The sequence below is a fragment of the Rhagoletis pomonella genome, unplaced genomic scaffold, assembly GCF_013731165.1.
Source record: "Rhagoletis pomonella isolate Grant_MI unplaced genomic scaffold, Rhpom_1.0 Rhpom_scaffold_00002, whole genome shotgun sequence".
Classification (NCBI taxonomy): domain Eukaryota; kingdom Metazoa; phylum Arthropoda; class Insecta; order Diptera; family Tephritidae; genus Rhagoletis; species Rhagoletis pomonella.
This window is the reverse complement of record NW_023458556.1, coordinates 117459-132700: the sequence shown is the minus strand read 5'-3', so window position 1 is coordinate 132700 and position 15242 is coordinate 117459. Positions and strand designations below refer to the sequence as shown.

General features: G+C 35.8%; 1 protein-coding gene across 1 annotated transcript; it reads left to right on the top strand.

The window, feature by feature from the left end:
* Nucleotides 1–339: 339 nt before the first annotated feature.
* LOC118757278 lies at nucleotides 340–14960 on the top strand. Its single transcript, XM_036492007.1, has 4 exons — nucleotides 340–1332; nucleotides 8063–8220; nucleotides 12159–12351; nucleotides 12414–14960. Exons 1-4 carry the CDS (start codon nucleotides 1279–1281, stop codon nucleotides 14397–14399), a joined length of 2391 nt encoding a protein of 796 aa, XP_036347900.1. The 5' UTR covers nucleotides 340–1278; the 3' UTR covers nucleotides 14400–14960.
* The last annotated feature ends 282 nt before the right edge of the window (nucleotides 14961–15242 follow it).

The following is a 15242-nucleotide window of genomic DNA, read 5'->3' as shown; positions in this document are numbered from 1 at the left end:
GCAAAGTTTCAGAAATGGAAGTATTTGCTAGTTTTATTAGCCATATAAGATAAATACACATGAAATCATTGTTCAGAGGAGATTTATTGGTTCCGGGCACGAAATGAGGTTTTTTGAGTTCCTCACGCTCTGGTCACTTTTGGCACGTGTTGACACATTTTTGACACTTGTGAGAGAGTAACTTATTTTTAAGCCCTAAGGTCAATTTCAAATGAATATTTAAACGGCACTTAAGTTTAATTGTGGATTGCTTTTTAAATTCCATTTAGCTTTCGTTGGGTTTCAGATCAACTTTATTTAAATATGCCAATCAATTGGCATTTTGTGCTGAACAGCTGATTGTTTTTTGGTGGGATTGATTAAACAACCTTCCAATCAATCTTGGTTGTTTGGTACAAATCCAGGGTTGAATATCTCTTATTTAAATAGACAATATTGGCCATTTAAGTTCAGATTAAATATATGATCTTAAAATGAATAGTGAAGGTTAATCAACAATCTCTACTTAAGTAGGCCAACTGAAATTGGGCCTAATTTCCGAAACAGCCCGGAAAGAATATGGAACAAAGCTAATATTAAATGTTTCGATTGGAAACGTGTAATAAATCTGTTCAATTGTAAAATAATGGATTATAATAACAATTGATAAAGAAAATGCTGCGGCTTACGGAATGCGCCACCTTTGTTCACTACATCGTGAGCAGAACTAACACATCTGACGCGTGCGGGAACAGACTAATATTGAATAAAAGGAATAACGCCAAGGGTAAATAGACGTCCCAACACAGGGTGGTTAAGCGGAAGTTGAGGAATGACGAACAATATGTTAAGGGTAGTTAAGAAAATGTCTCCTCTGAAATGTTTTTCCTCACGGCTTTTGTGAAAATTATATTGAATAGATGCAGTAGAAAAAATATATAAAATGTTTTTAATTACTGGCTATGAGTGTGAAAGATATTGAAATAACGTAATATTTTATTTTAACAAATTGTGTAACGAGAAAGTGAAAAGTGTATGAAAATAATGAAAAGTTTGGGGTAACAGTTTGGTCGCTAGTTAAGAAGCTAAACATAAAGCCGAATCAAATACCTTACGCACTATTATACATAATTGCTTTTGGGAGAGATATCAATTTTATATAAGAAAATTATGAGACGCCAGACGTCATTGCGAAAAAACACAATCGATAAAACACTGGGGCTAACTATCCACTAGTTGATGGATACGGAAAAACAGTTTATCTTCAATCAATGACAAATAGTTTCTAGGAGAGAAAACATGATTTTGCTCCCTACTATTTTAATGTTTAATATCATCCGTATGCCGGGGCCAGTAAGTTTTTATAACGTACATATTACATTAAAATGCATTGACATTCATACATATATGAATATGTGTAAACACATGTTCATATACGTACATACATGTATACTACATACAGAAACATAATTATAAACAGATGTATGTATGCACATTAGAGGGTGCATTCCAAAACGTCAAAATCTTATTTCTAAACCGCACTAGAGGAAAGTCTTGACTTGCGCAACCAGGGAAAACTAGCATCTAACCGTGGTTGCGCGCATTTGGCATTACAATCTGCTGAGGTTTAGAAAAATAAGAGACTGACAGACCAACCCAATATTCACGCACGACGGCAATTTACTGTCAAAAATTTCTCATGCACATACATGATTCAATAATTAAAGGTTTGCTCATTAGTGACATTCGAGTTCGATTTTGTCAAGAGGGAGCGAGAAAACTGTTTTTTGAGCAAACCTTTTATTATTGAATCATGATGCACATACAACTTGTATGGGACCAACCGAAATTGACCGGCGTGCGTAAAAAGCTAAGATTTTGTTTTGTTGCGTGACATTTCGACTTGACGATTGTGCTCGTTTGACATTTCGGCGCGACTACGAATTAAAATTTTGGAACAAATGCAGAATAGCTCCGATTCTCAAATAAAAAAGAAATAAATATTGGAGTCGGTAGGGATGATTGAGCTGAACATAACGGAATATTTTTTTGCGGAAACAACAACTAAGTTATTAAGGGTCAAAGTTCTAATTAAACAATTCATTAAATCAAAATTTTTTGAAAACGAATGCATGGATTTTAAAAATTTTGAACTCATTTGATAGGAAATTTGATTCCCTTTAATTTTACGTAAATATAATCCTCCCTAAGTAGAATTCTCCTTTCTGTGTTGCCGCAAAGAGAAGCGGAATGGCTTTCTGCGTACATTAATTCGATTTTTGTGAAAACTAAACAAAAACAAGTAAGAAAGCCTAAGTTCGGGCAGAGCCGAACATTAAATACCCGGCGCACGTATTAAATATATGTTTTTCGCCTTACCGAAAGCTACGGCTATATGGTAAGCCGGGGCGTATCAATTTTGAGTAAATTAGAGTCCTTAGATTTCGAAATTTTGAAGTTTCAAGCAGTTCTGAAATTTACCGTTATATGAGAAGCGGCCGTTATTTTAGTCCGATTTCAATAATTTTCAACGGTTTGCTTATATGTGGCAAGCACAATAACCACACCGAGTTTGGTACAAATTGGTAGAACGGTTACTGAGATACATATATGTGATCATAAGTGGGCGGTGCCACGCCCATTTTCCAAAAATTTATCACAAACGTATTTCTTGGTAAAGAATTGTTGCAAGCATCAATTTTGAATAAATTAGCTTCAATATTTACTGATTTATCGAAGATTTTGTATTTCTCTAAATTACCGTTATATGGGATGTGGGCGTGGTTATCGTCCGATTTTAAAAATTTTAGGCGATTTTATATGCTGTACCAGGGCCGATAACTGTGCCAAGTTTGGTAGAAATTGGTACAGCGGTTACCAAGATATACACATGTAACCATAAGTGGGCGTGGCTACGCCCATTTTCCAAAAATGTATAATATTATTATTTTTTGCCAAAAAATTATTGTAAATACTAATTTTGAGTGATTTATCTTCAGTAGTTACTAAAATATCGCAGTTTTCGTATTTCTGGAAATTACCGTTATATGGGAAGTGGGCGTGGTTACAGTCCGATTTCGCCCATTTTCAATAGCAACCTACCTTGGATTAAGGGAAGCCTACATACCAAATTTCGTTGAGATATCTCAATTTTTGCTCGAGTTATCGTGTACACGGACAGACGGACAGACGGACAGACGGACAGACGGACAGACGGACAGACGGACGGACAGACAGACATGGCTTAATCGATTTCTTTTTTCATCCTGATCATTTATGTATACATTTGTCTATATCTATCTCGATTCGTTTTGGCTGTTACAAACAACCGTTATGTGAACAAAATTAATATACCCTTGTGCACAAGTGCGCTCGGGTATAAAAACTTTAAAATCCATGCATTCGTTTTTAAGAAATTTTTATTTAAAAAATTGTTTAATTTGAACTTTGACCCTTAATAACTTTTGTAATTGTTGTTTACGCAAGAAAAGAAATATACCGTTATACTCGCATACATAAATGTCTATTGTTTCTTTTGCAATAGCTAATTTCGAATCAGAATTCGAAGCTGGCAACGATATTTTCGATTTAACTCGAATTCAGTGATAGCGTTTTTTTCGTATTAGTAGCAGGCATTCGGAGGAGATTACGGTAACCGTGTCGAAAAATTTTGACTATGCCATTGGAAAGCTGGGCTCTTCACCTTTTCAAATATACCCACTTTTAGGTTCCGGGGCCTTCTAGTTTTAAAGATATTGGCTCGTAGTCGCAGAGAAATTAGAAAAAGGTTTTAACGATTAAAATTCTGTTTTATTGTAATCACCATTTTTTCTTTTTCATAGTCAACTTAAAATGCATTTTACGCAAGATAGATATTAAAGAAAATTCAAAAGATCTTTTGGCCAAATTTTCAAAATCTGGTTTTACGTCAGATAAAGCCGTTAGTAACAGTTCTGTTAAATGTTGGTTAGTCAATAGGTACGTTCGTTTAAAATCTCCAGCAAAAAATGTCCTACAGCAAAATTCCGGTGAAATGGCATCTGTTCTCTCACAAGAGAATTATATGGGGTTTTCACAGTTCGTTCCAAATAGTGTCTTAAAATGTAGACGTCTACATTTTAAGAAGTTTTCTAACCGTAAAATCAGTGGTGTTGTTGCTTCCCATACAAAATCGGAAAACGACGCCGTCTACATTTTGTCACACTCAAAGGTATGTTATTTACGCGTTTACGTTTTGCGACCTACTGCATTATGGGAATACCAATCAAATTTTTTTTAGCTTGTTGGGGACGGTTTACGTCTTTGCATTTGATTTGAGCGCAATGGCTGATGAAAACAAACAAATAAAGGAAAAGAAAGAACATATATTAGAAATTTGTAATTAAGCTAAACAATTACAATTTTCAGAACCAAAATCGAAAGGCGACATAAAAAATGGGCGCAAAGAAGAAATGTCTGGCAACACCAGACCCGGCGGGCCCCTGCGTAAGCCCGCGGGTACGGGCCGAAATATTTGCTGTCAGAACGAACTCGTGCGTGCATGGGCGTTCAGTAAACTTTCATAAAGGCACGAGTAAGCACGAAAAAGCCCGTTGCTAATAATACAAATTGAGATAAGCTGTTGTTTTTATAAAAAAAAAATAGTACATATTAAACCTCTTTTGATAAGAGAAAAGCAAAAAAGAAATATTTGGAGACCGATAGAAAAAATAAGATACTTAGAAGTTTTGTTAACTTATCTGTACATAAAATACTTTCCACTTTTTTTACTTCCCAGAAAATATATTATACAAATCTTTCAAGTAAAATATTGATTCACTTAGGTAAATATACATACATAAACACAAAATTAAAAATATGTACACATGTATACATACAATAAAAGTTGGCTCTTTATTTCCGGGCTGGGACGTGTACCGTTGTGCCGGGCCGGGCCGGGCCCCACTAAAATTCTTAACGTGCGGGCTCGTGCGTATTTTTGAAAGTTGATTTTGCACTCGTGCCGGGTCGGGCCTGAAAATTTAGGCCCGTGCCCATATCTAGTGTGAACGGCATTTTAACTTTACGAATGTCATTGTACAGTACACACTCACAGTTATACGTTGTACCAAGAATTGAAAATATACGGGACGCAGCTGTTTTCAACAGCTGATATTTTAAATTTGATACTTATTGCCGGAAATCAAGCAATAGTAAAGCTTTATGCTGCATTTCCAGTGCCTTGTCTTCTTTTAATTCGCAAAATTCCAACTCTTCTGCGCTTTTCATAAAAAGGAGTATTTCGGATATTGTAAATTCATTCTCAATTATGTTACATAAAAAACGGCTTATGAAGTATGCAAACGTACATTTAATTAATTTCAAATCGGCAAATTTTTTTCAAAATCTGCTTTTAAATTATGTGCAATATTTTTTCTAGCCATGAAAAATGATGAAATATTCTTTTTTTGAGATCATAAAAAAGGACGTAGTTAGCTTCAAAACTTAAAATAATTTCCGACAAATCAAAAACACTTTTATTCTCTAATTGTAGAGACAAATTCAGGTTTTGCAAATGTTCCATCATATCGTTAAAGAACATTAAGTCAGAAAGCCAATTTTCATTCTCCGATTGCGGGTAATATTTCGATCTCAATTCGCGTATGTGTATATACAAAGAATATAAAAAAAAGCAATGGAAAAGAATGTCCAACAAAGAAATATGTATTTTAAAAAGTGCCAAAATGATCATAGCAAGGAGAAAGTAAAAAGAGCCGCACTTTGCTAAGCAAAGAGCCGCATTTGGCTCAAAGAGCCGCGTTTGTCCACCGTTGATATATCATGTTTGCGCTGTGTTTCATGTCATGTGAAAAATTATAGGGACACAACATTTTGAATAGTTTTGGGCATGATACAAAAAACAAGGTAGTTCCATTGTCACTTTTTCGTCGCCATATTAACAACCTGACAATTAAGCAGATTGTGACATTTCGTGCTACCATACCCAATATCTAAAATCCTTCAAATTTTCTTATTAATTTTTTGTCGATTTAAAAATAGTTTGTTCTTACATGTACATTTTAAATTGTGTGAAAGCTGACAGTTTATAGAATTCAGTAGCGACGAAAACAAAGGGGGTTTAGTGGTTAAACCTTACCTAAGCCGATCATAAAACTTGCGACGCAGTTTCAGCTTATGCCTATGGGTCTTGGCGAGAAAGTAATCCCTGAAGGTTTAGCTTAAAATGGTTCTCGGGATACACCCTGTGATCATGTTACTTTCCAGAAGGTGTCGCGCCCGTTTTCCTGTACATATTTCCGTTGGAAAAATAAATGCTTCCAGAGGTATCTATGCGTCACAAGAATTTTAGTTTATTTGGTTTATACCGCTAGCTTTCAATGGCTTCGAGATCGTTTTCATATACCCCCATTTTTCATAGGTTTGGGATTGATTTCATTTACCTCTATTTCCAAGTTCTACGGTGGCACGCCGCAATTTTCCAATAAATCCATATATACAATTGGGTAACGCCGCTTCGATTTTTTTACAATTGAGCAATTGTCAAAAATCTGCTTTCTAATCAAAAAGTTGTTTATTGAAACTACCTTCTTTTTTGTATCATGGTTTTGGGTATGTTTCTTTGTTTCTTTAATGCTTATTATCTCCTTCTAATATATAAAAATCTCGTGTCACGGTGTTAGGAGTCGAACACCTCCTAAACGGAATGAAGAAAAATTAGGGCTATTAGAAAAAGGGGCGTGACACCTCCCACATAAACCGAAGTTTTCATACTGTATATCCCGGAAAACGTTCATGGAAGAGGACTCGAACATGGTATGGAGATATATGAAAGCAATCGCATACTCATGGAGAAACATTGTGGTTATCGGAAAAGGAGGCATATCAATATCAATCGAATTTTTCATACAGCATATCTCTGGAAGTGTTCGTGGTAGCGTACCGGTACTTGGTATGTACAAGGTATATAAAGTCAGTCGCATAGTCCTGAAGAAAAATTGGGGCTATTGGAAAAAGGGGCGTGGCACCTCCCATAAAACGGATTTTTTCTCACTGCATATTTCTGGAAGTGGTCGTGGTAGAGTACCGGAATTAGGATGTACAAGGTATATAAAGTCAGTCGCATAGTCATGAAGAAAAATTGTGGCTATTGGAACAAGGGGCGTGGCACCTCCCATACAAACCGAATCTTTCACACTGCCTATCTCCGGATGTGTTCATGGTATTGTACTTGAACATGGTATGGAGATATATGAAATCAGTTCCATACTCTTAGAGAAAATTGGGACAATTTGAAAAGGACCGCGTGACAGTAAATCTTGAACGCAAATATCAAGATAGTCGCGAAGCTATGGGCCAAATATATTTAAATTGCCTTCTTAACTTTTCATTCTGACGTCAGTGATTCAAAAATTATTTTAAAAATTTAGAGAAATGTGCTTAGAGAATAAGTAGGGTATCAAATTAAAGAGGAAATCCTTTAGAATTTAAACAGATTCAAGTTTTTGGTGCTGAAGGACTGGTAAGTTTGAAAGTGTCCTTTTAAAATTTTATCCTTGACTTTTCGCAATATTTGTTTTTGAAAAAATTATGTGTTAAGGGCTTATATAAACTCGATAACATCCTCGAATTTCGTCCTTCTAACTTTACCAGCTCAAAAAATTACCTATTCGTCCATGTGAACCCACAAAATTTATTTTATTTTTTATCTAAAGGAATTTTTTCTTGCATTTGGTACCCATACTTTATTCTGCATTGATTTAAGTTGAAAATTAATGAATATCAAAATCCCGGGATCCCGCTAGCTCATACAAGCTCTTGGCTCAATCCTTATCCATTCGTCCTGAAATATACTAGCCGGAAATTCGATTGCTTTATAAAAAAAGAATCATTTTGAAATATGAGTGTTTTTACTCTCTAGAAAATTATTTATGCAACCTCACATACGCGGCTTTGGATTGTCTTGATACGTGGTTTTGCATTTTGTTGATACGCGGTTTTGTACTTCAAGCAACGATATATACTTATATATGAATATGAATATATGTATGAAATATATGTATGCACTTTTAATTGTTATCACCAGGTTACAGCTCGCTTCTGTGAAGGAGGCCATTATTGTTCGTTGCCAAGGGAATGTTGTACTCAAGGATGTTGTCCACCATACCAAAGTGGGCCACGACAACTACCACCGCCGTCCGAACACGTATTGAATTTATTTTTCATCAGCCACTGGTTTTTTTGGTAAGATAAAATATTAAGACAACATGTTAACGTAACAATGGTCAGAGATTTAAGATGTTTTAAAGATCGAAACGATTTTGTATACAATTTCAAGAGCTGTTAAATTTATCATAATTAAACAACTGATTTTTATGTAAAAAAAAAACCTATACAAACAAACACAGAAAATGTATAAATTTGTAACAGATTTTGCTTATAGTTATACATACCTTTAGGCTTATTTTTTGCACAAACATCCGCAGTCTGCTAATCATTGTTATTAAATTAGTGTGCCCTCCTAATTTTGTATTTATTAATCAATTAAAAACAAATGCAGAATACCTAAAATACTCAAATTTAAAAGCAAAAAATGAGGATCGATAGCGATAATTGAGCTGAACATAACGGCTTTTGGGGGAAACAACAACTACAAGAGTTATGAAAGGTCAAAGTTCAAACTAAGCAATTTTTTACATCAAAACTATTAGTTATATGCAAATGGTCTAAAATTAAATAGGAAATGTATCAAGCTTGCATTTGATTTAAAATATGCAGTCAATAGTCCTCACTTTAAAAATTATAAAAAAAAACAGCCCTGGTCCGTCCAACACCGGCTATGCTATCCACAGTATTTTCACGCATAACTTCTTTCTGTCTGTGTAGGCGGCCTTTGGTCACGCTTAAGAATTATAACCCTTACCAAGTAGAATTCTCCTTTGTGTGTCGCCGAAGAAGAGGAGCTGGACACCTTTTCCAGAAAACATCTTTCCGCGTAGGCGGCATTCGGTCACGCTTAGGGATTATAACACTTACTAAGTTGAATTCTTCTTTCTGTGTAAAGTAAGGTCTATTGACTGCATACTGTATATCAAATGAAAGCTTGTTAATATTCTATATACTTCCAGAAACATTTGTTTTAATATATTTTTTACATAAATTCGATTTTTGAGAAAACTACATATACAAGGCGTATACAACATATCTGTGTTCGTATGGAATAGTAGCTTATGTCGGGAAGCTGGCTTTAGTATAATGCGGCATTCCCTTTATTCTTTAAACGACAAGGAATCTTTGGACGATACTGTTTTGCTAGTATCGGAACTGTTTCTTGCACATTTATTTGCCAAAAGTTCTTCAACGGCTCGGCGCCAGTGAGTCATTCGCAATTGTATGCTGAGAATGCCGCACTATACTAAAGCCAGCCTTTGGACATAAGCTACTATTCCATACGAACACAGATATGTACATCAAATTAAATTCTCTATCGAATGGCATAACCGTTTTTAATATCCATGAAAGGATTTTTGAAAAATTTTTATTTGAAAAAAATTCTTAATTCGAACTTTGACCGTTACTAACTCTTGTAGTTGTTGTTTGTCCCCAAGAAATACATACCTCTAGGCTCACCTCAATGATCTCCATCAATCCTCGTATACATATTTTTGATTTGAGAATTGTAGTTATTCTGCATTTATGCCACAGTATATACAGAAATAAACCTTTTCGCAGATTTTCACCAATTGGTCCCCGGGTACTTTTGGGTTGTGTACAGCGTTTTCGTTTTTCGCGCACGGCAACACTTACTGTGGGGAATTTCGCCTCATGATCAGGGTGTCCAGATTGTTTAAAAAAAAGCGCAATTTCTGAAAAAAATCGCCAAAAATCGCCAATTTTTTCTAAATAAAATTCATGAAATCGATTTAACAAATATTTTATTTTAAAGATGAAATCTTGTTATAATATAGTTTTTAAAACCAAAAACGAATATAATAGCTTCAGAAGGAAATAATAAATAACACAAATCACTTATGTAATAGTGATGTACAAACAATTTTCTAAAAAATACGCATATTTTTTTAAATATTTGTTTCAATACATTTTGCAATAGGACTGCGCAATTATTGAATTTATTATAACTCATATTAATTGATTAATCGCAAAATCCGCTTTTAAGCGCTCGGCGCTAAAAATAAAATAGAATCCTATAATAAGGCGAGGTCAGCTATTTCCACAATTTCTTCAAAATCACCTATAGTGTCTGAATGATTTACATGTATGTTATGCTACTTAACCTTGATAACATACTGTTTGAACGTTTTGCAGCAGAAACTAGTAGTCTTCATATAACACTTTATTCGAATTATTGAATTAAGGCTTTCCAACCTCATCCTATTTCGAATCTTAGTTTTTGTTGAATTCATTACGGAAAAAACGCGCTCAACAAAAGCATGTGAGTGCGGCAAGGATAATAATAGGTGCAATCCCGTATTCCTCAGACTCGGACTAGTAAAAGTGTCAAAAAATAATAATTCACTCAGAGCGAGAGAGTAACATTGAAAAGTACGGGAACGCTTTCTAGTAAAAAATGGTAACTACTGTCAACTTCAACATAACCTCCAAATTTTGGTTGTAAATTTTTGCTTATTTTGTATGTAAACACACTCAGCTCACACATGCAAATAACTAAAAACACTTTAAAATTCATTAGAACCCACTTAAACAAGTAATTAAATAGTTTCCAACATGAATTAGCAGAGTACACTTTTCTTTACACTACAGTTTGACACATTTACCAGAACTTACCAGCAAAAAATTCTGGGACCAAAACTGGTAACTTCTGGCAGAGAGAGAACCGCAATTACTCTCTTTTTTGTCCTCTCAGTAGTCAGAGAACCGAGTACGGGATCGATTTCCAGTAAAATCTGACTGATTCTGACTATTTCTGACTAGTCCGGACTCGTACGGGATCGCAACTAATATGAAGGCTACTTTACTTATATTTACAGACATTTTATGGCCTGTTGTGGTTTTCACTCCGTAAGCAATTATTCAAAATTCTTCAGGGTCGGATGGAATGGTTCTGAAAAAAGTTATTCCATGGGAAAGTTAAATGATTAAAATATTCAGTTTATGCTGCTTTTCTTTCCTTCAAAGTCAAATTGTGAATTGGCAGGTCCCTGAAACTCGCTTTTTTAAAAGTATTTAATTGACTAGGTAATCGTTTCAAAATCGTTTCTTGGATAAGGGTGATTAAACATTTTTGACAGTCTTTTAATATGCTTCTTAAGTGAAGGTTGTCACGCAGTTCATTAGCCGCTTCTGTAAAGTTATCGTGGAAAACTAAGTTTTGTATATTTTTATAAATGGAAAAAATTTATTTGAAGGAAAAAAATTGCCAAAAATCGCCAATGGCGATTTCCTAAATTTTTACGCGCAAATATCCAAGAAAAATCGCCAAATTGGCGCGAAATCGCCAAATCTGGACACTCTGCTCATGATTAGGAAAAGTTCTTTTCGAGGATAAAATATGTATAATTTACAAAAAAAAAAGTGTATGCATATTAAACCAAACCTACTCGTATATATCCCTATGTCATTCGACATGCTGAATGCGAATCCGAGGTCCGTTAGCCTCCATCACGTCAGGTTCGTGGTCATTTGAAGGTCTAGTAGGGAAAAATTCATTGAATAAACCTGAAAATTCATCGGAATTTGACCTTGGGATGACCTGGGCATGACCTCCAGATGACCTTGAGGAATCAAGGGACCTTCATACTCGGTTTCAGTGACAACAAAAACAATTTTTTTTTTAATTTTTATTGAATACATTTTATATCCTATTTGACCTTCAAATGACCTCGAAGCTGCCATTATGGAGGTAAACGGACCTCGGATTCGGGTTCAGCGAATGTAAAACCTTATGTATATGAATTTTCAGGTTTATTCAATGAATTTTTCCCTACTTGACCTTCAACTGACCACGAACCTGACGTGGTGGAGACTAACGGACTTCGGATTCGCATTCAGCGTGTCGAATAACATACGGACATATAGGTTTGGTTTAATATGCTTAAGCTTTGTTTTTTTTGTAAACCTGTATAATTTTTCAAATACTCTGTTTTAGTTTACACGCTAAAAAATAACAACATTTTAATAACATGCATGCTATTGATTAATAGGTGCGTGGTAGTTGCGGTCATTTTAGCAATTCTTTGTGCGTATTCCTTATGGAAAAAACGTCGTACACTTTGTGGCTGGGGATTCACGGAGCATCAGACTCAATCCGAGGGTGACTCGGCGGGTTCCTGCTATGCACCCCCACAATATAGTCGTTGTAATTCGTTCCATCATCCGCCGCCTCCGTACACCGAGGTAACACTTGCAATATTTTCTACATATATAAATTGATTTTTTTTATAAACTTGCGATTTAAGGTCACATCAAAGCCAGATCTCTATCCACTCGTCTTCACGTGCAACAGTGACAACGTTAAAACCGGTTCCAGTTACCTAATGGTACAATATTTTCGCAACTATATCGTTCGTCCTGTTGGGTCGCTTTCTGCAGCAAGCACAGTCGATTCGCTTAGTTCCAGCTTCATTTGTAATATCAATGAAGCTAACACGCTTGTGCCGCCACCATATTCTCGGGCAGCCAGTCCGGAAGCAGAGTTAAGTTCGCATTTGCAGCAACAGTTTATGATTCCTAGATCAGCATCACAATTAATGTACGCAAGTGGAGGTAATAGACACTCCAACAACCTTGAAGCTCACGAAATAAGTAGTGGTGTTATTGCTCAGAAACTACATCAAGATCACCATAGTAAAGTAACAAACTTTACTGTAGTGGCACTCAATGGGTCAGCAGTTGGAAATCAGAACGACATTGAACTGGGAAAGCTTACAAACTATAATACGGTCTTACAAACATCGGTTGGTGAATATTTTAATTCCAATGAAGTTTCTGATGACAACAGTCAGAATCGAAAACTTAATCAAAATTATAATCGTGATAGCAATGAAAGTAGTGGAAGCAACCGCAGCAGTGGATGTGCTAGCAATTTTAGCTCTGGTTGTATTCCAAAAGGTTTTATACAGTCCCAAAGCGATCAACAATTTCATTTTATTAATAATAGCAATAGCAGTATCAGTGATATTTTTCTAAATAACTGCTCCATAGCCGCATTCGCAAATACTCCTAACGAAAACGGTTGTAATTTAATAGGTATAAACAATTCTGAAGAGAACGGAAAATTCAGCCCGTCGGAGTCGGCTGATCCCGCTACAACGCTTCCTATGCACACTCAATTTAACAATCATGCTGCGTCAGCAATTTTTAGTAATAGCCACATTAAATCTAAATCCTTGCACCGCACTGCTACGAGTCCCACGCCACTTGTATTCGACTCAAGTATTATAAATCCGACTTACAAATCATGTGATTCCGTTGCTGATATTCTCTTTACCGCTCCTGGAAATACAGATAACTTATCAGATTCAGAAGTGAAAGACCTACATTTGTTGCGGCAAAGTCTGGAAACATGTTGTAATGTCTTACAACAGCAACATCAGTTGAAGCAAAGACCACATGCTGAGATAAATAAAACAGAGTCTTCGTCATCCAGACTAAATGAGTTGATTGAAAGGTATGCAGCGGACGACTTGGGTATGAGTAACTATACGGGATCCGTTAATTGTTCTGCTGTGAGTAGTTTGGTAAATATTTGCTTACCCAGTTCTCCACCACAAGCCACAAGCCCAACTGGGGAAGTAAGGGAGATTCTCGATCAAATACGTCAGTTACAGGACAGTATAAGTCATGAAGATGTGTTGCTGCATATGAAACCTGCACTACGTCAGACCTTATCTTCCCCAAAGAGCATTTCCGTAGTCATAGGGAAGGATTCGAGTGCAAATACACAGCCAAAAAAAATCTGCGGTTCCGTTACGTGCTGTGAAATTCAGCCTAGCCCAACTGTCAAGTCGCCAACTAATCCAACATTTTCTAAGACCACTGTTCGTTTGACATCTCCTTCTTCAGACAAGAGCATAGTTAAGGTAATAACAACAACAGCGCAAGATAGTTTAAGTTCGAATGATACTGATAATTTATTGAAACGACCTGTGACATTGCAACACAAAAGAAAACTCTTTACCCCAAAACCAAATAAGGCTCTTTACATTCCCATGACGCCAAATATTACATCGACACCTGCTAACAAATATATATTGAAAAGTCCTCTTAGCAGTGCAGTGGGGACAAATTTTTTCTCTAGCAGAGGAGGTCGAGTGCGAAAAATTTGGGTATCACGTTCAGCACCTACAACACCAGGCACCACTTTACCGCCTAATCGATTAAGCGATGATAGCCCGTTACTTACAGAATACGATGAAGATGGAGATATTGTTCAAGGAGAATAGTGAGTTTAAGAGATTAGGTAAATGTTAAACCTATGTTTTTAAAAGTTATGAGTGCCCTAAGTACAAAGTTGTAAGTCGCAATTTTTTTCTCTCGCTATTATCACCGAAACGATACCGCACACGATCTTCTAAAGTGTATTAATTCAAACAACACAACAGAAAACAAACTATGTATTTATGACCTTATGTTAACCATTTACATATGTATGTATGTATAGAATAGATATTATGATCTGTGATCATTTTAGTGCATAAAATCAAAACTGAGTTAATAACATTTGAATAAGAAGAGATGCTTTTTCATATAAAGAAAAAACAATCTCGATCTCGATGTCACCCGTCAGAAATATTCTAATAAATAACCAAAAAACTACTTGAAATACAAAGTTTTAGTTTTACAAGTAACAGCAATCGACATTATTATTTCTTAAATCAATTAATGTTTGTCAGATAGTTTGTTCGACTTTGGCAGGTTCTTCATGGTGGCTTAAAAAAAAAACTCTTTCTACCGATGCGGATGAAGGCGGTTGTGTATTATATTTTCTTACTATTGCTTTGATTTCTAATATCCCATTTAGAACTAAAGCTTAACTGCACTTAATAGCTCAGTTTGTTGTTGTTGTTGTTGAAGTAGCGGCTACAAACACCCCACCCCGATCCGCTGGTCCCTCAATCGTTGTCGCTTTACTAACAGCAGCCCTATGAAGCGTGCGGGCTCGATACGGTCTGTCCATAAGAACAAAGGCGTTAGTAGAGTGGAGTTAAGTGGGCATACGAAGAGATGTCTCGAGTCATGGGGTGTCCCTCCGCATACCGGGCATCCGTTTGGCACAGCTGCATTTA